This window comes from Peromyscus eremicus, chromosome 19 (assembly GCF_949786415.1).
Source record: "Peromyscus eremicus chromosome 19, PerEre_H2_v1, whole genome shotgun sequence".
Classification (NCBI taxonomy): Eukaryota; Metazoa; Chordata; class Mammalia; order Rodentia; family Cricetidae; genus Peromyscus; species Peromyscus eremicus.
This window is the reverse complement of record NC_081435.1, coordinates 1,346,489-1,370,045: the sequence shown is the minus strand read 5'-3', so window position 1 is coordinate 1,370,045 and position 23,557 is coordinate 1,346,489. Positions and strand designations below refer to the sequence as shown.

Below are 23,557 nucleotides of genomic sequence, written 5' to 3'. Positions count from 1 at the left end.
AATACTTCAGCATATACTCTTCAGAAAAGGGCCGTTCACCTCAGCCACATCCTCCTCAGTAAGTGGTGAAGAGCATGCTGGGCAGTGTGGTGCACATACACAATTCCTGTACTTGGGAGGCAAAAGCAGGAGGACCAAAAACTCAAGGTCAGCCTGTGCTACAAGTAAAAAAGAAAAGTTTAGGGCCAGGGATGTGACTCTGAGGCAGATTGTTTGCTAAAGATGCAAGAGGCCTGACCCCTAGAACCATAAATAAAAAATAAATTAAATAATAAGACACAGAAAATCCATCTAGCTAAGACCGTGCTGAAAGTTAAGTTTTGATATATTTAAGAAGAGATTAAAATGTCTAGTACAGAGTTAAAAGTTCAGTAAAAGCTAGTACATTATACAGCAAAAAGTCTTGCTCAAGTTTTTGGAAATCCTTGGGGAAAAATAAAATATAGAGGCTCAAGGAACTGTGTGATCAATACTAATGGTTACAATTATCTGTCAAGGCTCACATAGGCATTACTTTGGTCTACAGTAGGTTAAGAGTCAACAAATCACTGACCCAAAGCCTGTTCTTTTAAAGGAGCTTTTGTTTTTTTTTTGTTGGTTTTTTGAGGCAGGGTTTGTCTATGTAGCCCTGGCTGTCCTGGAACTCACTCTGTAGACCAGGCTGGCCTTGAACACAGAGATCTGCCTGTCTCTGCCTCCTGAGTGCTGGGATTAAAGGTGTGCATGACCACTGCCCAGCTTTTAAATGAGCTTTAATTGGAACATAGTTGTGTATATTCTGTGGCTGTATATTCTGTGGACTATAATCACAGCATTGGGTAGTTGGAAAGAAGTGGGTGGTTACTACAGAAGCTACGTGGCCTGTAAAGCCAAAAACATTGAGTATTTATTCTTGTACTGAAAAAGTTTGTCAACCTCTGGTCTACAAAAGTTTACTTAAGACCAAGAGAATGTCTTTCTATGCATCCTCTTGACAGCTGATAATAGCCTTTACACCAGGCCTTAGTAAACAGAAACAATTACTTGAGGTAGACTGCTAATTGAACAGACCCTTGGCCCTTTATTTAGTTGTCTAGTTGTCTATCAAAATGAAAAATAATTAAAACAAAACACCAGTGTTCAGTGGTCCTATAAGATGGCTCAGTGGGTAATGATAGGACAAGCTTGACCTGTAGGTGAAGCTTGACCATTGAGTTTGAGCTCCAGAAGCCACAGGGTAGAGAGAATCAGCTCCCTCAAGTGCCCTCTGACGTCCACACACACATCAAGGTGGGCACACACCCATACATATATACACAAACAAATAAATAAATATAAAATAAAATTTAACCCAACATTTAAAGGACATTATGGTGGTTTGAAAAAAAATGGCTCCCAAAGGGAGTGGCACTATTAGGAGGTAGTAGCCTTGTTGGAGTAGTTGTAGCCTTGTTAGAGGAAGTGTGTTACTGTGGAGGCGGGCTTAGAGGTCTCAGCTCCAGCATCATGTCTGCCTGCACATCACCACGTCCCACTATGATGATAATGGACTGAACCTCTGAAATTGTAAACCAACCAATTAAATGTTTTCCTTATAAGAGTTGCCGTGGTTATGGTGTCTCTTCATAGCAATAGAAACCCTAAGACAGGCATCTATACTAATGAGATTAACTACCATATAATTTGCATGTTATTCTAGTCAGATAGATATTCTAGTCAATAATAATACCAATACTTGTTGACTAACCTATTTTATAATATGAAGCACTATTCATTATAATATGAGATCTTTCACTGGTAAGTAAACAAACAAAAAATGGCAAAGGAAAGAGAATTTCAAATCCTGTAAGATATAAAAGAAATAAAAACCAAGACCTTCATGATAATGGGCCTAAGAGACTTAAAAGCACTGTTTCTCAAGCTGTGGGTCATGGCTCCTTTGGGGCCCAAATGACAGGGGTTGCATATCAGTATTTACATCATAATTCTTAACAGTAGCAAAATTATAGTTATGAAGCAGCAGTGAAATAATTTAATGGCTAGGGGTCACCACAACACAAAGAATGGTGTTAAAGGGTCTCAGCTTAGGAAGGTTGAGAACCACTGCTCTAGAGCATTAGATAGGCTTCAATGTTGTCCTCCCCCCAAAAAAAGACTTCTTTTCTAAATTCTGATCTAACAGTCCACAGAACAAAACTGCAGCCCCCAACAACAGATGCTGTAGGAGCTGAGAAGCTGCAGGTCCACAGGAGAGGCATGCTAAGGTGAGGACAAATGAAGAGGTACGAATGTTATATGAAAAAAGGTGGATTAGATGTTCTATGTTTAGAAATAGGTTTCTACTATGTGTGAAAGAGATTCTTTTGTAGTAATATAAATGAAACACAAAAAATTCAGCCTGATACAACACAGAATTTCAGTATTTAAATTATTAAGTATACGCTACTGCTCTAAAGTATAGACCAAAAGGTACTAAATGCTTATCCAGCTTTTCTGTAGGTAGGTTATCCAATAAACAAACAAAAAATCAAAGATGTGCTGGGTGGTGGTGGAGCACGTCTTTAATACTAGCACTCAGGAGGCAGAGGCAAGTAGATCTCTGTGAGTTTGAGGCCAGCCTGGTCTACAGAGCAAGATCCACGACAGTCAAAACCACACAGAGAAACCCTGTCTGCAAAGTCAAAGCTGTAATTTTTGATTTCACTTCTGTCTTTACACTGGCACCGGGGAGCTTTCCCAATAGGCTACTTACTCTCACAGGCACACATGTGTCCACATGGTTGGAAAAGAACAGCCGCTTTCTTGTCAGAGCACACCACACATTCTTCAATCTATAGCAAAAGAAAACACAACAAAAGCAGCAGCAGAGTGAATACTGTAGATTACACCCCAGTGGTGTGCTCTGCCTTCCTGGCTGTTCATTCTCACAGCGTTATGTGCCCTCGCTTCACACACACTATTTCTGCAGCTCTCCCTACCTGACACAAAGAGTTGCATAGAAAGATTCCATTTCATCTGAAGTCAGGGACAATGAGCTAAACATTAATTTTCTTTTTTTTCCCCAAAAAACTTTAAGGAAATTTTAATATATAAATATTAAAACAAATGGTTGTGAGAAGACTAATAACAAAACTCAACCCAGGTAAATAAACTGTTAGAAGTTCAAGAGAGGTGCCTATGTTACCTCCATCTAGGGAATTCTCCACAAGAGTCCCCCTTTTGTAGGACCTGGTCAATTTCCATGCTGCCTGGAGCCCAAAGCTTTTAGGTTATTCCTCACCCACCCTATCACTAAGTTCTGCCATGTACTGTGACTCCCTTGACTCTGGCTCCCCTGTCCTTCCAGCTCACACCACTGCCTTTGGTTCCCACTGGTTTTCCAGCAGAGCTACATTTAGCCATCTTCTGTTTCATCCAGAAACAGCCACTTCTCACCTGTCACAGCACCTCACCACCAACCACTGCGTTCCTGCACTTCTGTGGTGTGCTCTCCGGCCCAAGCCTCAGTGCTGCACATGGAGTATGCATACTTGGCACACTAGTTTAGTGCAGTATAATCCGGTTGGTCTTTGATATTCTTGAACTCAAAAGCTACCTCTAGTATTACCTAATATTATTTGTAAGAGTTTAAAATAATAGTCAATTATCTAACAATCATTTATCTACCCATTCTGCTATTTAAAAGAAAAGTCTTTCTAGCACAAATTTCCCCTTATGGATTATTTCCTCAGGTTCTACTCTCATGAATGGAACAACTGAATCGATGCATTTTCCTGTGTAAAGCTCTGAGCAGAGGATGATGGCCTCCACACCTCTAGCAGTGTTAACAAAGTAGCCACTTCCCACCTTGATTGCTAGCACTTAAAACAAAACCTTTTATTTCCTAACTCAACAAAAAATTCTGTATTAATTTGAAATGTATTTACAGTTCCCTAATTACTGAAGAATCCAAATCACTCGTCTAATAACACCCTTTCCTCTAAATTTTAGAATTTCCCTTCAAAGAAGCTGTTGATTCCCCTGTAACCACTTGGGGTCACTGTTCCCTTATGGTCAAAGGCTCTACTAGTAACCTAGCAAATTTACTGAGTTAGTTAGATATCTGCTTTTTAAATTTTCTACAAATTTGAAAACTATATAGTATGTAATACAAAGTAGAATTCAATGTCTCTAAGTTCTAGCGGGCTTTGAAAGAAAAACAGTAACTATTTTTTAAGTATTATACTTTAGATATAAAGAAGGAAATATAAGTTTAAAAAAATTTGGGAGTTAAAAATCATGGATGGTTTTGTGATAATAATGAACGTGGCAAAGTACATCAGTAAGGTCAGACTAGAGATCAATTCGGAAGAGCTGAACTGATCTCTTTAAATGTATAAATTATGTATTATGACATTTAACTCATTTGCAAGAACAAAGTGAAATAACTATCCCATGACCCAACATTTGTCTCACAGAACTCCACCACAGACAGAGCAGCACATTACAGATACATTACCTTTGTCCTGGACTGAACCTGTTCTTTACAGATGAGGCATTTCTTGACACGCGGAGAACACAAAGAACAAGTTGCAATGTGTCCACATGGACCAAAAAGAGTATCTCTCTTCATGTCTGAGCACACCATACATTCCTCTAAGGTTTCAGAATCGTTGCTAATCATAGAAGGACTCCGAGAACCCACTTGGCCACTAATAAAACAAAGTATTTTAAATCAAGCCCATCCAAATACTTTCAAATCAAGCCCATCCAAAAACAACTTTTTTTAACATCCAAAAATGTCATTAGTACACATGAAAAAAAAATTATATTAAAATTTAAATGTCAACAACTTTATGTAAAGCTTTTTTTCTATTTATTTTTCTACGTATAAAAGCTCATTTTCACATCTCTACTGCTCAAAAGAATAGATCAAAAAGGTACTTAAATAATTGGTTTTTACCCATTTATGAACCTCTCTGCATCTTCACATTCTTCTAGTACCAGTCAAACTTCAAATTAAAGGAAGACTCAGTGAAAAAGGGTGAACTTCTAATGAACAGCTAAAAACACCTGCAAAAACTAATTTAATGAGCCAGGTGTCATGGTGTACCCTTTATTCCCAGCACTCAGGAGGCAGAGGCAGGCAGAGTTCACAAAGGATGAAACACTAGAGAGGGAGACACTTCAGTGGCCGTTCTGATATTCCATTGAGTATGTTGTTCAGGAGGTTGAAATTACACTACAGAAAGGTAGACTACATCGCATAAATATGCAGAAACAGGCAGGAAAATGCAAGTGTGTATAACTGATACAGCTATGGAAAGTAAACACAGGTTCCAAGAACTTAAGAATGCACATAAAGATTCCATTGTAAGACTCCACTGTTCAAAGTCATTACTGAGTAATTAGAGTGCCTTGTATCTATTTATAGATGAATTTAGTTTTCCTATAATAGAATTTTAAGTTCCTTAAAGATATACTTTAAAAATATATACCTTAAAAATATATACATTAAAATACTTATTTATGTTGGGCTGGATAGCTAGCTTGGGCTCCTACTTAAATTTATATTAAAAAAGAACTGGAGATGTCTCAGTGTTTAAGAGGAGTGTTTAATATACTGGTCTTTCAGAGAACCCAAGTTCAGTTCCCAACATTCACAATGGACAGTTTATAATCTCCCAAACTGGAGCTGGCAGGCCGATCTGAAACCTCCTGCCTCCACAGACACATCACTAAAAATAATTCAAATGAATCGTTAAAATGTATTCTCAATATTCTCTCTCTCTCTCTGTCACACACCCCCCCCCTCTCTCCCACACACACACCTCTCTCTCAGTCTCTCTCTCTCTGTGTCTCTCTGTCACACACACACACACACACACACACACACACCTCTCTCACACACACACTTCTCTCTGTCACACACACACCTCTCTCACTCACACACACACCTCTCTCACACACACACCTCTCACTCTCACATACTCATACACATACACTCACACAATCTCTCTCTCACACACACACTCACAATCTCTCTCTCTCTCACACACACACACTGACACACCCCTCTCTTCCTTTCCATTATCTTACTTTCACCTATCACACAGTTCTGTTCATAAAATCCAAAGTAATACCATTTTATCATTACATATGTATTTTTTGTTATTGTTGTTGTTTGTTTTGTTTTTTGAGACAAATTTCTCTGTGTAGCCCTGGCTGTCCTTGAACACCTGTCTCTGCCTCCCGAGTGCTGGGATTAAAGCCATGCACCACTGCCACCCGGCTATTACATATACATTTTAGGAGAGGTGACAAAATATCAAAGTAAAGGGACAATAAGTCAGTGATAAGAGGTATAAAGGTCAAGAATATGTTCATAGCATTGTTTGGATTAAAAAATAGAGATGTGTGCTTTTTTTGTATGTCTATCTCAGTAAAGAAAATATTTACACTGGAAGTTTTCATTAAAATTACTGACATATTTTACTGTCAGAAAAACAGAAATATGTGAAATGATCATCTTTAGGGAAATTGCTGCAACCAACTGGTTGAGTCATTTGTTCATTCTTTTAACCCTTTATTGCTAATAATTGTCTCCAAGTTCTTGGTGCAAGGTGCTAGAATCATTACAAACTTTCAATGAGAGTAAACTGCCCTTCATAGGAAAATATTATAACATTAATCACAGCATTCTCAGTAGTAAGGCTTTTCCTTATAAATTCCCAAAGCACATAGGAAGATCAAACTGGTTTAGAAAAGTTTCTTAAGTTTATCATACATAAAGCGGTATACATAATGTGGGGAATACAACATGGAATGAGACATAGTACATAGAGGAAATGTTTTCAAGTGCAACACAAAGATCTAGACATCTGCAAGTACCAGCTCCTCCCTTATGAATGGAATAATGTGATGATGAAGACTACAAACCTGACTTTTTCCTTATGACATTTTGCCAGCGCTTTGCAGAGACTTGGGTCAGGACAGAGATCCAGTGGAGACTGACCCTTCTTATTTCGAATGCTGAGGTCGGCACCATTGGCTGCCAAAAAACAGGCAATAGATGCTGCACTCTTCTTTTCTGCCCCCTGGGTACCAAGTCCCATTATTAACTGAAATCAAAATAAAAAGTCATGATTTTCCCTTAAGGAAATCTACCATCAATTATCACTACCAATATGTGTGTGCTGGACATTTATGAGTTTCAGTCCTAACATGGACTCATCTCTCCACAACCCCCATTTCCCTTGACTTTCCCACATTTGAGAACTGACTCTGCTGCGCACAACTGGACCAAAAGCGGTTAAACCCAGTTGGATTCCTGCTTCCTACATGACTGATTCAGAGACAGACACAGAACCAAAGTCAGGTCAATTACAGCTGAGAAACTCAAGGGCAGCTTCTGGTTAAGAAGAAACTACTTTTGTTCATATTCAATGTTACTCTGGAGCTGCTACCAACTAACTCTCAATGTCTCTGAATCAAGGCAAAAACTTAATGAGACAAATCAGCATCTGATTGTGTCATCTGAGCTATGGATCCAAACATATATGAAATTGTTAAACTATCAAGATCCACTAAGCATCCATAATGAGCCATGTACTGTTTTAAGTACTGTTAAGATCTTATTCAACCTATGGAGAGAAGTATGCTCCTCTCAGTTTTAAGATGATGAAAAAGAAAAAAGAAGGCACAAAGGGGTTAGGAATATACACCCAGAGTCATGCAAGACAAAAATTCACAAACATTTTGACCTCGGATCATTTATACTCTTTAAGATGGTAATAAGATTCATTTGGAAGTGTAAAGGCTTAAAATAGCCAAACAATCAAAAAAAATTCAAGGACTTCCATTGACTGATTTCAACATGAGCAAACATTGAATCACAAAGCTACAAGACATTTGAGCAGGCATCCCATAGCTAAGAACATGGACCAAAAAAACCAAGATGGACTATGCAAAAGGAGACTTCCACATAGATAGCTAACTGATCTTGGATAAAGGCAGCAGGCACTCAAGTAGAAAAAGATACTACTGAACAAATGGTGCAGGGACAGCTGGACATCCACCAGTGACAAATGAACTTCAATCTATGCTATACTCTATATAAAAGTTCACTTTAACAGTGAACTTAAACGTAATAGTTCAACATTATAAGCTCCTATAACATAAAGCAAGAAAAGTCTGAGTGACTCTCATTTTACCAAAGATTTCTTAGGACATATAAAGCATACATAATAAACATTAAGACATTATGTTCTGGGCTGGAGAGATGGCTCAGCAGTTAAGAGCACTGGCTGCTCTTCCAGAGGACCTGGTTCAATTCCCAGCACCCACATGGTAGTTCACAACTATCTGTAACTCTAGTTCCAGGGGATCTGACACCCTCATACAGACATACATGCAAGCAAAACACCCCAATGCACATAAAACAATAAATAAATCATTTTTTTTTTAAAAAAGACATTCTGTTCTTTTAAGAAGATTGTCAAAAATTGGGCATGGTGGCTCACAACTGTAATTCCAGCCACTCAAAAGTCAAGGTGGCCCACACCTTTAACCCCAGCACTCAGGAGGCAGAGCCAGGCAGATCTCTGTGAGTTCAAAGCCAGCCTGATCTACAGAGTGAGATCCAGAACAGGCACCAAAACTACACAGAGAAACATTGTCTCAAAAACAAAAAAAAAAAAAAAAAAAAAAAAAAGTCAAGGCAGGAGGATCAAGAGTTTCAGGACAACTGGGCAAGACAGTGAGGCCTCATCACAAAACACCAGTGTCAAAAGAAGGGAAAGACACATGCATGTGCAGCACAACTCACTTCTTGACATCCCAGGCCACTGCTGACAGGGAGGACATCACCAGACTGATTCTAGACTTCTAGGCCCACCTGAATTTAGAGAAGCATCTTGGGGAGACACTAGTTCAAATGGAAGCCCATCTCTTAGGCTTTCTAAGAATGAAAACTGGTTTTTGGAGAAGATAAAAAGGATCAAATATCCGTTCTGGACCTCCTCTACTGAAGAAGACAGAGGTGCAGACGCACCAGCTGTTATACACACAACTGGTGTACCCGCACTTATGACTTTTCTCTATACTTAGAGGATAAAGCATCTCTCCAGTGTCTGGAAATTATGTTATATGGGGAAGCTTTTGTGGTTTTGTTTATTTGAGGTAGGGTCTCACTCTAGCCGAGACTGGCCTGGAACTCACTATATAGCACATGCTGGTCACAAATCCTGCCTTAGCCTCCTAAGTGGGGGATTACAGTCATAGTCTAGCATACCTGGCTTTACATACATTAATTCTTGTGACTGTTCTTGACTAAGCTATCATTTCTATTTAAAAAAAATGCATAATAATTATGTTCATTCCTATACAGAAGCACTGCACTATCAATTGTTAATTCTCTTCCATTGTCACCAACCCCCCACCCCACCCCCCGCCCAAAGACGAAGAGGAGGCAGCAGCAGCAGCACAAGCTGCAGACCAGGAGAACACATGTATGCATCACATACTTGATATGATCCCCTTTTCACATTATATAAACCATTCTTGAAATAATTAGAAGAAAACAAAAGAACTAGGAAGTGGGAGACTGCTTGCCTAGTATGCATGAGGCCTTGGGATGAATCCCTAACACCTCAAAAAACAAAACCAAAAGAAAACAAAGAATTCAAAAATTATAATGAGAAAATTTTGAGCAGATAGCTCATCAAATACATGTGTTGTTGATCAAATGAAAAGCTGGTCAAAATGAACAAGCATTTGGGATTTCAAATTAAAAAAATAACAAATACCCACTCCACCCTATCTATAAAGCTGAAGTTATAAAGAACCAACTTTTGATAAGATGCAGAACAAATGCACTTCGTAGTGACCAGTAGTATTGAAGTTTTATAAACCCAAGTACAACTCTGATAAAATGTTTTATCCAATGCAGATCAGATAAGCAGTAATATAAAACATGTTTCCAATGGCAGTGAGGAACACTATTTTTACTCACTGTGTTTTTTGATGGTTCCCAAGCAGCATCGACCTTCCCCACATCTTGCATGTCTTGTAGCTGGCGTAGCTGAGACAAAGTATGATGTCTCAAAGCCTCATGCAAAGGAGTATCTCCATCCTTATCCTGAATGTCTAGCTTAGCACCTGCACGAACCAAAAGCTGAGAGAGAGAAAGATGCCTCGTTTGGATACTGTCCACACCTATAAGAAAGAAACTATAGCAAATCTATACTAACAGTAAGTAAATACTCTGAACCCCTACTTGAAATTTCAAGTAACAATAAATGTAAATGCTGTTTGCTAAAACCCAAACACTTGGCAAAAAGGGTTACCGACTATTTAATTATGTGACTTGTGCAGTAAACTGTAAGTTTATTTTAGATTTTCCTTCTGGTGTTTTCACAATCTTCCTAATCCTTTCTACAAACACCATCAAAGAGCGCCAGACAATAGCATACACAGACACTAATCTTATTGTACAGTCTTACTTGTCTTGGCAAATCATACTTTTTCTTTTTTGTTCTAAAAAGTTATATAAAATCTCATTCTAGGACATATTTTTCAAACTTGGAAAGTATCACAACTACCTGAAAGCTTGCTAAACAAGGAATTGACCCACCTTTGGTGGTTAATTTTTACTGTCAACTGGATTGGAGTCACACCTCTGAGCAGGTGTATCTCTGAGGAAGTTTCTAGAGAGATTTAACTGAGGGGGACCACCCACACTGAATGTGGCTGGTCCCATGCAATGGTCTGGGGAACCAGACTAAATAAAAATGAGAAAGTGAGCTGAGCATCAGCATCAGCCCTCTTCTTCCTGACTGGGGACATACTGTAGCCACCTGCCCCCTGCTCCTTCTGCTGTGACAGACTGACTTCGAGCCAAGCCAACCTTCCTGAAGTCGCTTTTGTCCAGTATTTTGTCACAGCAGAGAAAAGTGACTAATAAAAGCTCCTCCCAGGCTCCAGTTCCGCTGGCCTGAGGCAGAGTACAAGAATGAACTTTCCTGTTACATTTCCAGGTGACACTGTGGCAGCTACTTCAGTCTCCAAACTTTTAAGAGTCACTGCTCCATAAAAATATTGAAATCAATACTTTTTTCAGGTATTTTGTTTGAAATCACCAGATTAGTAAATTAAAACTATATAGTTCAATTTTCAATTTGCAGCAGCAAGTTCCCAGACAAAGCTTTTAATTTTACTATCAACTATATACATTAAGAGGGATGTAATTATTAAAATTAATTGTTACTTTAAATTTTTTTCACTTAACATTATGAGAATTCAGAAATTTAAGAACAATATGATGAAGAACTTTGTATTAGATATTAATACCTTTTGAACTAGATATTAATGCCTTACCCTAAACTCTTAAGTTCCTTGAACTATGTCACTTTGAGAAGTGGAACACTGTATCATTTCAATTTTCACAAGTCTCTAAACCGGAGTATGGTTAAAAAGCTACTATAAGCTAAAATTAACAAGAATGAATACTTTACCCTAACAATCTGGGTATGCTGCCGTTCAACAGCAAGGTGTAGGGCCGTTTGCTGGTTCACGTTCTGGATATCCAGGTTTGCATTTCCCTAACAACGAAGAGATTTAAAATGGTTACATCTGGGCGACAATGAAGATCATGCAAACTGTTAGCTATGCACAAGGAACAGACCACACTGCCAACTGACCACTGTCTCCTCCTTGGAAGCTGCCCTGACACTCTTCTCATATGGATAATGAAAACGAGACAGACAGCAAACCTACAGGTAGAATAGTAACTATCTCACATCAGCTCACAGACAAAGCACACTATGGAGCTGAGCACTATTCTCTTTCGATATCCACTGAGAGAGCAATTCCTATGAACTATAAACACCTCTGAAAAGCAATTGTGTCTCCATATAGGATTCAGAGTTATTTTAGTGACTTGATAAGTTCACTTCCTTCTGCTGCATAATTAAGCACTTTCTCACTCAGTGAGAAGGTGATCTGAGTAGTTGTGACAAGTTAGCCAAGGTAAAGCAGGAAGTTCTATGCAGGCTCAGCAGAGCCCACGAGCTAATAGACCCTGAAAGCAGCTGATACCTACTAGACACAAGGGAAAGGACAAAAGAGCTGATTTTGACACCAAGGCACTTTTGGCTTAAGCTCTGCCACTTACAAACCACTCCTGTAAGCATTTCACCACTTACCCTTTTCTTCAGTTCCATAATGGTGACAAGTATAACCGATTTCACAGGGCTTATGGAAAGATTAAGAAATACAGTGCCTAGCACAACAAATTGAAATTAAAACAATCAAGGCTTCCAAAGGCACATCTTAAACTAGTATGTCTTTTTTTTTTTTTTTTTTTTAAATACTTTATTTTATGTGCATTGCTGTAAAGGTGACAGATTCCCTGGACTGGAGTTACAGACAGTTGTGAGCTGCCATATGGGTGCTGGGAATTAAACCCAGGTCCTCTAGATAAGCAGCCATGCTCTTAACCACTGAGCCATCTCTCCAACCCCCTAAACTGTTAGGTCTTAAGACCAGTCTAATCACAACTCTTGACGGTCACCTTTCCTTGGACTACTGGCCAGAGCTGAAACTCTAGTACGTTATGGAGTATTCTGGAAGACAGACATTTCTGGTTTGTTTTTATTATATTTATTTATGTTCCTTTGACTGGTCACGAGGTACTGGATTCTCAGCTCATCACGTAATGTCTATTTAAATGTGGATACTGGAGAGAATAAGCCAGTGTTAGAGAGAAGCTTGCAAGATGCAGCAAAGTCTGATATACTGAGTTTGATCTCCAAGACTCCCATGACAGAAGGACAGAATCATATCCTGAGGATTGTCTTTTGACTTCTACACATGCAACATGGTGTAAACACAAAACCACAAATAAGCAGGGGGCTAGGCGTGGAGAGCCAGGGTTAGTCAGGCAGAGAGATGGATACCTGCAATTCCAGCACTTGGGAGGCTAAGGCAGGATCCTGAGTTTTAGCTAAGCCAGGGCTACATAGCAAGACTGTTTCATGCAAACAAACAAAAATAACCAATGCTAAAAAGCAGAGAATACATTGCTTCAGTTTTCATCATCATGGAGGTTTTACTGCAGCCTATTAAAATCCACTTGGTGAAATAAACTAAAGAATTGGGAGTGTTCTAAGTCTGCTCAACCATAACTGCCTCTCCTACCTGATGTACCAACAGTTCAGCCACTTCCACGTGATTATTTAGGGCAGCCAGGTGCAATGCAGTATAACCATCATCTTTCTTCTCATCCACAATCCATGGTCTTGGCAATTTTGAGAGTAAAACACGCATTGCACTGCAAGGCAAATTCACACTGTCTTTACATTTGCATAATATGAACTTTTGTTTTCTTCAGAAAAATCGTCAAAAGAAACACTATTACCAAATGCAGATACTCTTTTTTTAAACAAAAAAATCATGTCCCTACAAACAGACAGATATTGTTGTTATAACTCTCAATGTTTAGATTTTTGATATTTGAGAGCTAAACAAACAATCCCCATTTGCCGAATAGAGCCAGCACAGAACATAAAATGCCACAGAGGCACCTTTTCCTCAGAAAGTTTTAAAGTGGCCCTGGGGCCTCAAAATAACTGCTTTTAAAAATCAAGCTCTGGAGGATCTAGGAACCTCTAAACTTGAACTAATGCTGCCAACTCTTTCAAGTTTTATCAGATTTTTGTTTTAGAGTCCTACTACTTTTGTAAGCAAGGCTGGTCTTGAACCTGAATCTCCCTGCCTCAGCCTCCCAAGTGCTGGGATTACAAACATGAGCCAGTATGCCCAGCTCCACTCAGATTAATGGGAAGTCACTGGTGACACACGATGCTACAAAACACTTGGATATCATGACTGTGATATTGTACACTATCTACCACTCTGCATATTAGACCACATGAGAAAAAACACGTATAAGAGGCTTATATATAGTTTTTCTATGAAGTTTAGAAGATACATAAGCCATGAAAAAGTGTATTAATAAAATTAATAAAATGGGGATGTAGAGATGGCTCAGAAGTGAAGAGCACTTGCAGAGGACCCTGGTTTAGTCCCAGCACCAATGGTGGCTCATAGCTGTCAGTCACTCCAATTCACCAGCCTTCTTCTGACCTCCTCATACAGGGAAACATGCCCAGATATAAATGAATCTAAAACCATTTTTAAGGAGAAATAAAATGTCAGTATTTAAAGCAATGTAAGGGGCTAGAGAGAGCATGGTTAAAGCTCTTGCTCTGCCCTTGCGGAGGACCTGGGTTCAGCTCCCAGCACCCATGTGGCAGCTAACAAGAGTCTCTCCACTTCCAGGGAATCTGATGTCCTCTTCTGGCCTCCTAAGGCACTGCATGCGTGTGGTTTACAGACATACATCAAGCAAATACCCATATACATAAAGCAGCAATAAATGCATTTAAAAAGGCAATATAAATCAGCCATTATGCAACAGAGCCAAAGTTCAAGACCACTGTCAGTTACATAGTCCAGACTATCTAAGACATCATCTCCACACAAACGAACAAAACACTATATAGAGGAGTGATTCAGTTATCAGAGTACTCTCCTAACAGCACCTAAGCCTAGAGTAGAGGCACACACCTGTACTCCTAGCAATCAGAAAGGAGAGGCAGGAAGACCAGAACTTCAAGTGCATTTGCACTCACACAGCAAATTCAAAGCCCCCCTGAGCAAAGCTAAAATCAGTGTTGACATCACTGATTAAACCAAAGCTGTGCTACGCTGAGAAGCAGGACAGTAATGGAGAGTGTTTATTCCCAAGGCAAGTTACAAGATACTGGAAGAAGGACTAAGGCAAAATAAGAATGCATGGAAGACAGTTACCTTCTTGCAGTATAATCTATGTAGTACCACTTGACTATGTACATAGTTCAATTAACAACTTTTTAAAAAAATCAAACACTAAGACAGTATTTGGAATTCACCCTCTTTGTTCCCCTCACAAGACTGACAGAATAAGAAACTATCTGTGCAATTAAAATTCAAAAGAAATATAGCATTATTTAGACCAAATGCCTCATTTTAAATAGCTAGAAATTATAGTACTAGGAAAGTATTTTTATTTTAAAATTTATTTATTTTATGTGTATGAGTATTTGCCTGAATGTATGCATGCGTACCACATGCCTGCCTGGTACCCACAAAGGTCAGAAAGAGGGCTTCAGATCCCCTGGAACCCAAGATAGTTGTGAGCCTTCATGCTGATGCTGAGAATCAAACCAGAGTCCTCTGCAAAAGCAGCCACTGCTCTTAACCATTTAGTCATTTCTCTAGCATCCCTAACAAAGTACTTGAAATGGTAATTTCTGACTTCCTACAGAAACTATTATACTGTCACAAGAGATGAATAAATAACCAGCAGTTAGGTTATGCATGCAGACAACAATATAGAAAGATTTTTGGAAGATATCCAGACATCTAACTGGGCCTTAAAGATTAAGTTCTCAGAATAAAATTACAGTAAGGAAGATGAAAATTATGTCTGTCTAGAAAATTACCGTCTTTATTAACTGCAACAATAAATGAAGAGAGGTTTCAGAACACACTGACTGTTGCTCCTGGGGCAGTGTCTGTAAGAGATCTCTGCCCTTCAAACACAAAACAAGCATTTTTTTTTTTTTTTAAGAATAATAAATGGTGTGTGAGTCATGCATGATGGGTCACAGTTCTGATGTGATACTTTGGAAACTGAGGCAAGAGGACCTCCCATGAGTTCAAGGCCATCCTAGTCAAGTGCTGACCCTTTAGAGACAGTCTCCCTGTGTATGGAGTGACTCTATCCATTCCTCCTAGATTCTTGATCTCCACTATTCTTTTTTCCATTTAACCTGCCATCCTAGTCCAAAACCTGGGGATTATTCTATACGGAAGACATTAAAATCCTTCTGGTGACTTTCCTGTTTAAATCTATAACTACTATGTCCAGTGGCCCAACAGTCTTTAGATCAGTGGTTCTCAACCTGTGGGTCAAATAACCCTTTCACAGAGGTCACCTAAGACCATCAGAAAACAAGTATTTACATTATGATTCATAAAGTAACAAAATTACAGTTATTAAGTAGCAACAAAAATAATTTTGTGGTTGGAGGTGTCACCACAATATGATGAACTGTATTAAAGGGTCTTGGCATTAGAAAAGTTGAGCACCTCTGCTTTAGATAATAGGTCATCCTTATCTTTCTTCTGGACAGTTCCACAACCCTTTATAAGGCACAAACATGACTATTTCACAATTTTCACCAATTTAAAATTAACATTTATTTAAAGCAGGACTTCCTAAAAATTAAATCTTTTCACAATAAGTCTAAAGCTGGGTATGGTGTGATGTGCCTCTAATCCCAGCACTTGGGAAGTAGAGGCAAAAGGACCTGGAGTTCAAGGGCAGCCTCAACTACATAGTGAGTACCAGGTCAGCCTGGGCTATAAGAGACCCTGACTCTAAAACTATACACACACACACACACACACACACACACACAGCCTATCTTAGTGTGCTTTTAAGAGAACATGAAACAATACTTAATGTTTTGCTGAAACAAATCATGGTAAAATCAGTACCTGATTTTACTGGTGTTAACTTATAAAGAAATGTTTACACTCAGGACTGTTTCAAAAGAGGAGGCAGGAAGACTGTAAAAGCCAGAGGACTGAGGAGTTTGCTGTAAAGCTGTGTCTCCTAGAACTGTCAAAAGCTACACCTATGAAGTCTCACCACAGGGCTAAACACGACTTGAACAAGGACGGTAGCAAAAGACATGCTAAGTAAATGGAGGAAAGCTCCCCTAAGGACCACAGGCAACTAAGGATGCTGAGAGCAGGCGAAAGCGTCTTCCCAGGGAAGAACACACCAATTGGTTGTCCACTACCAAATGATCAGCCATAAATACATATACATGCAAGTGACATTATACAGACGGAGTAGGCTATATTTATGTATTTAGGCACACACACACACACACACAAATATAACAAGAAAAAGAGGTCATGAATTTGAAAGAGAACAGTGGGTGGGTATACATGGAAGGGTTTGGAGGGAGGAAAGGGAAAATATAATCTTAAAAAAATAAAACAATTAAATATAAAAACATTACAGAAGACAGATCACAGCCAAAATTAAGGAAAGCTGGACACAATGAGGCAAGCATATAATCACAGCACTTAAAAGGCTGAAGCAATAGGATCACGAATTCAAGGCAAGCTAAGGGTAAATAAAGAACCTGTCTCTTAAAAACTAATTACAATTAAAAAAAGTGCAAGCCAGGCGGTGGTGGTGTACACCTTTAATCCCAGCACTCGGGAGACAGAGCCAGGCAGATCTTTGTGAGTTCGAGGCCAGCCTGGTCTACAGAATGAGATCCAGAATAGGCACCAAAACTACACAGAGAAACCCTGTCTCGAAAAACAAAAACAACAACAACAACAAAAAAAAATGTACAAACTAAGTAACTAGCAGCTAGCCGACATTGTGTGGATTAATTTATTGCTTGTTTATTCATGTTTGTGGTGCTGGGAATGGATGGGCCTTACACAAGCTTTGCCACTAAGCTATAACCCTAGCCCTCTAGTTATCTATGCTTTAAAAATTTTGTAATTTTTATTTAATGCTCTTTTTGTCTGCTCTGAATACCACATTATACATGTCCTATGCCTTGACTTGACATTTTCTCACTTCTCTTACTTTTGAGGAAGCTGAGAAGCCCGTGGAGCACTAACTAGATGCTCTAACTCTTCACCTGGGATCTTGCCAATTCTTCTCATGCTCACCCTGGAGTTATGGACCTGGAAGGAAGACCACACAGCAGTGTCTCTCGTCACTTTTCACCCACTACCCACTTCACACTCTTGGTGCCAACCCTGACACCTGGATGGAAGAGGTGGCACACACAGTTCTCTGTTGTACACTGTCCTTGCTCCTTCTACACTATCTTCTTGACAAGTCGCTGCACAGCCCACACTCAAAGGGTGCAAAGCCATGTCCCCTGTTTCGAGAGAAGCATCTACATGGGCTAATGGGCACATTCTCTACTGGAGCTGTGGGGATTCACTTTTGCTTCTGTTAAGATCTTTTTCTCTCTCCCTCTTCAGATATATATTTTTCAATGATTTATTTTTATTTTATGTACATCAGTGTTTTGCCTGCATGTATGTCTGTGTGAGGGTGTCAAATCCCCTGGAACAGGAGTTACAGATAGTTGTGAGCTGACATGTGGGTGCTGGGAATTGAACCCAGGTCCTCTGGAAGAGCAGCCAGTGCTCTTAACTGAGGAGCTCTCTCTCCAACACTCCTCTTCAGAGATCGTAATAAGAAACTTATCAACCCCTTTAGAAAGGTAAACAAAGCATTATATGACCTTGAGAAGATAAACCATCTTTGGGCCCAGTCGGCAAGGTAAGCTCAGAGAAAATAAAGGACCGGTCCCTAGTCTGCCACCTCCATACCCTGGGACCAGATTCTTTCCACAGAATGGGTAATTTCCACAGAACCTGGAAGGGCAGCTGCAGGCTCTTCTTTGCAGCACTTCTAGCTAGGTACAAGGAAAGCCTGTGGCTATGCAACAAGCACTGGGGGCCATGCAGTTACATGAAGACACTGTTCCCAGCTCATTAAGTCAGTGTCTTTATTAAGCCAAAAGATCACTGCTCGCAGTCTCTAAAGATTTGGTGACACACTCTTCTTCATTTCTCAACTAGTTCTCTTACAACAGGTTAAGGACATGGATGTTTTATAGATAAGATCTTACGACCAGTTAAGCAGGCATCTGTAAATAGTGCCAAAAAAGCATTGAGTTCCAGAACAACTAAGAGTGGTGCCTAGCATAATCCCTGGCACATGGCAGTGCTCAGACATTTGCTGAATGACGAACACATGAGTTCCAAGAAGCAGAGGGACAAGCAGCTGTCTACACTGGTATGTAGTGCTCAAATGGCACTCACTGGGTCAATTTCTAGGGCCTGCCATGCTATTCCTAATGTCTTCCTTCAGCAAGAGAGGGAACTTGTTCCCAAATAAACCCAGCAGGTAAACTATGGAAGCCTTGTATATTAGTAACATTTAATTTTAAAAAGACACTAGAATAGCATTATACTGGGTGTGTTCGATAAATCTTTGCTTAGCTAATTTAAGAATCCCTTAAGAAAAGGTAAAGAGGTTAGTACAGAACTTAGCTTTTTGAGCCATGTCAAACATTACTATACAGTGTGTACAGTGGATTCTTTGCACATGGAAACCAGCGGCCAGTATTCGCTGATTGGAAAGAATGAAGAAGCACAGGAACCAACTCTGAGCACCTAGGCAGGGTACCAGATCTTTGTGGATGATGAGCCCTGGGAGCAGGAATTCTCTAACTCCTTTTAGTATCACAACATGTTATAGTGTTCATTGCTACCAAACAGCAAAGTGGAGTAATTTAGGGCCCTGAAAATTAAGTTATTTTAAAATCTGTTATGTATCGACTCTTAATGTGAATAAATTTACAGCTAGGAAAAAGTAAAGTCCTTTTAAAAAGTAAATTTGCCAATATCTACAGCATTCCTTTAAAATCCTTTAAAAGAGCAGTCCCCACCCCCAGCAATTTAACACTAAAGATAAATGAATGTCAAGGACAACCCCTTGTCTGAATGCTATGAAAAGTGATGTAGTTCTACTTGACTCTTAGCTCAGTGGATACTTATGAGAACACATGTGAATTAAAAACAACATGTACTTGGTTTCTCCTGCCCATTTTTTTAGGCTTTTGGGATTTAAATTTTATCTTCAAGGATTTGCTGGGTTTGATGTTTTAACACTGCTCATCTTTGGTTAAAAACAAATATCTATATTGAATTTACTCTGAATGTACTATTAAAATTGAGAACAGAAGTATTTCTTGTCTTTAAGACACTATATACACAGCAAAGCTATGCCAAATTCATGACCATTTTAGTCTGTGGATGGTTATACCTAAATGCTATTTAGAAAATTGGAGTCACGGCTTATTAGGGAGAAGAAAGAAACAACTTCAGATTTAGGTATAAAACAAGAGTTTCATTCACACTAAAGGGCATCTTTGGATTTGTACATGCATTGTTCAAAGCACAGAATTACTCAAAGAAATTCCTGCCCTGTTTTCACTAAGCACTATAACAGTGACCAAACCAGACACTGAACTAAGAGTTCTAAGTACATTTCAAAGGATTCCTTACATGTTACTCTTTTCTTAATGATCGTATCTCAAATCACTATAGAGATTCTACTTACCACTTCTGTTTTCCATTCAGGTACTATGTATTATGTTTTAAAAGCATCTATAGAAATAACTAGCCCTAAATATAACTGTTCAGAACCCCCATAGGCCAACAGTTGTGTAATCCATTACTGTACAAAACAGTTCTTAACCAACAAAAACAGTCACATTATGAAATACTTTGGCAGCAGAGGGATTTTACATCCTCCAGATCTGCCTGAGGTCTGTCTTGCTACTAGCCAGGGTGAATTTTGTGGGCCTCCCTTTCCCTTTTCCTCTGCAGTGCTTCTAAGTATAGTGACAGCCGTGTGAGGTTTTCCTAGTCTCAGCACAAGCTCAGGGAGCATCTGGGAAACGTAAGTGGAAACATGAGACACTGCTTTATTTGGCAGTTCTTAAAAAAAAAAAAAAAAAAAGGCAGGACAAATGGCAAAGCAGTGTTTGGACCACAGGAAGAACAATCAATAGGCAGAAAGCAAGATAGAAGCTTCCTCAGCCCTCAGATCGACAATCAACAGCTGAGAGACTATTTTTTGCTATGGTTGACTAAATATGGTCAGGGAAGAGAGAGGCACAGAGAGCCTGTCTGCCTGGGGTGCATGTTTCAAATGCTTAGCTGCCTATAAAGCTCTGACAGCCTAGGCTGTGGTTACTGAGGAAGAATATAAGTTGGCCTCTGTGGTGACCATGTGAAGTGCTGACCTCGCTTGCAGACTTGACCTCTGGATATGACAAGGTAGCTTCACTCCAGATCTACCATTAACCCTGGAAATTCAAACTCCCGTTCCCCCAAAAGAATCTCAAAGCAAGAAAGATGCAGACTATTTCCTGAGGCGGCAGAAGAACCCAGTGTACTCTGGTGGCCAAGGAAACAGGGTGACTGTTTATAGCTACTTGGGGGAGCCAGGTGTGTTCGGGGATTTTGTTTGCAGTTTTGTTTTTGTTTTTAATCTATCTTTAACTTCCTCTGCAATTTTCCCCCTCTTGTGAATCATTTCACCTAACAAGAACAACAACAAAAAAACTAGGTACATTTTCTTTGCCATTGTAGCAACCTTCCCCCATTAGTTAACTTTCTCTACCTATCTATGCAATAATTGATGTATTACATTCTAAATTGTATGACCAACGTTGATTCAATTCTAGTGTGCGTGTAGGTATGTATGCGCATGCCCACGTGAATGTGTCTGTGTGTGTATGTGTGTGCTGAAGAAGGGCAGGAGAGAAAAGCAGATTATCTAATTTTTGTTTATTTACTTGTCTTTCAAATTTATCTTAATAGGTGAGGTTCTGTGTCCACTTAACACCCCCTACTTCACCCAGCTCATAAAAAGAAGTGCTGAATCAGCAGATAAAGTGAGGGAACAACCCTGATATGGCTGCGGCATGACTCTTTAGATCATTATCTCTCTTCCCCCTGCAAATGCTGCAGGACGCTAAGCTCGCAGGTAACCACGCACAAGGGCTGAATTGTAAGGGTGCTTTGGACTTTCTGCATGCTTATCTAGTATTAACTGACATATATTCTCATTGTTAAATTAACTTCTATCTGGGCACAGGCTAATTTCAAAGCTCAAACTGACAATTTAGTTTTTAAAATGCCATTGTTTAAATGGTATGTCAGATAACTTTAAAAATATACAGTCCACCACTGACATTACATTACCAAAGATTTAAGCCTTTAATGTTTTAGATAAACAATTGTTTCACTTGTTCTCACTTTTCCGGGAAATCGACATCAGAGTATGACAGCTTTTAAAAGCTACTTCAAGATTTAGTTACCCAGGGACCTAGCAGGTTATAATGTCCCCTCTTGTTTACCATTCAGGCCACAGAAATGTGTACGAAGGTGCATGGTGCAATTCTCAGCTGCACTGCTCGCTGCTGCCCATTCTGGCAGCTGCACCAGCATTTTTCACAAGCTGTAGAAATTCTACTAGCCCCAATCCCCCCAGTACTTCCTTTTCTATACTTTCCCAAATCTCAAATTTTCTCAAGGTCTCCTTTCGAATTAACTTTTTAAATGTCATAATGATTAAAGACCACTTACAATTTTTTTTTTTTTTTTTTTTTTTTTTTTTTTTTTTTTTGGTGCTGAATACTCAAGGTAAAACCCAGAGACTCATAGACTAAAGTGCTTCTGCTCTTTTACGGAGACTTTGAAAAAACTGTTTTAGTAATTTTCCTTTATAGTAAAAGCCATTTTTAGGGGTTGGGGATTTAGCTCAGTGGTAGAGCGCTTGCCTAGCAAGCACAAGGCCCTGTGGGTTCAATCCTCAGCTCCAAAAAAAAAAAGCCATTTTTAAACAGTAATCTCACACAAGTCAAATATTTACATATCTGAATTTGCATTCAATGCAAACAGAAGCACAAAATTCAGGTAAGGAACTAACAGCAAAAGAACAACAAAGAACTTATCAAGTGACAGTTTTTATTTGTTACCTTGAAAATTACCATTTATGAACACTCATGCAATAAAAACGACCCAATTTTCAAACCCTGCATCAACTGTAAAGCCAATTCTAGTATAATTTGCTCCTTCCAATAAGTCTTAAGTAAAAGTATCTCATTAATAAAAAATAATTTAAACAAAACTAATTGTCATCTGTTTATAGGATGTAGAAGCAAATTATGAAGAAAAAGGAAAAGGGCCTGTGACTCAGACAACAGCAACCAGCACTAGCATTTCTGAATGCACTTGGGGCTCCACTGACTCTTTGCCTCTCCTGAACAGAACCAACTAGGACAAAGTACCCAGTGCTTATGTACACCAAGAACAAAGAACACCGAGTGCACAATGGGATCAGGTAAATCTGTTGTAAGACTCGGTCTCTGATAAGCTAATCTCTGCAGGTGATCAATCACTATTCCATATCCGTAATCAGAATGTTCCACTAACCAATGGGGGAAATGGGCTGCTTCAAGGTTCACAGCAAACGGCTGGTGTGCCTACTCAGAGCACATACTTCTTTATGTACCCATATGAACATACACTGCTATGGAATGTAAAGAAGTATGTATTTTGGGTAGGTAATGGCCATCAAGGAGGAGCAACTCTTTCCAGAAGGATGACCTTCATACAATGAATTAACCTACTGTCAAGTAAATGGCCACCGACCGACACTAACATCCCTATTCCAAAAATAACAGCTATTTTTGCAAGTGCAAACTAATATCCCTGACATTATACTCAAAAGAAAAGTTCCACAGAAGTGGATCTCAATTTATGCTTTAATTCTACATTCTACGTATTTTGAGTACTCACATGACTAAAATTTGACTACTACAGAAAAAATAGTATTGCCAGCACAAAACAGTGAGACACAGAT

General features: G+C 39.2%; 1 protein-coding gene across 2 annotated transcripts in view; it reads right to left on the bottom strand.

Moving 5' to 3' along the window:
* Mib1 (MIB E3 ubiquitin protein ligase 1) overlaps positions 1-23,557 on the bottom strand; it is a 115,864-nt gene that overhangs the window by 19,722 nt on the left and 72,585 nt on the right. For both annotated transcript variants that reach the window (XR_009375257.1, XM_059246268.1), the window contains exons 13-18: positions 13,156-13,288; positions 11,472-11,558; positions 9,971-10,132; positions 6,898-7,079; positions 4,478-4,670; positions 2,732-2,810 (exon numbers count right to left, since the gene is read on the bottom strand). Coding sequence is in view for 1 of the 2 variants with exons in the window: in XM_059246268.1 (XP_059102251.1) it covers positions 2,732-2,810; positions 4,478-4,670; positions 6,898-7,079; positions 9,971-10,132; positions 11,472-11,558; positions 13,156-13,288 (836 nt within the window). In the remaining variant the exon portion in view is untranslated. The remainder of the gene's footprint in view (positions 1-2,731; positions 2,811-4,477; positions 4,671-6,897; positions 7,080-9,970; positions 10,133-11,471; positions 11,559-13,155; positions 13,289-23,557) is intronic.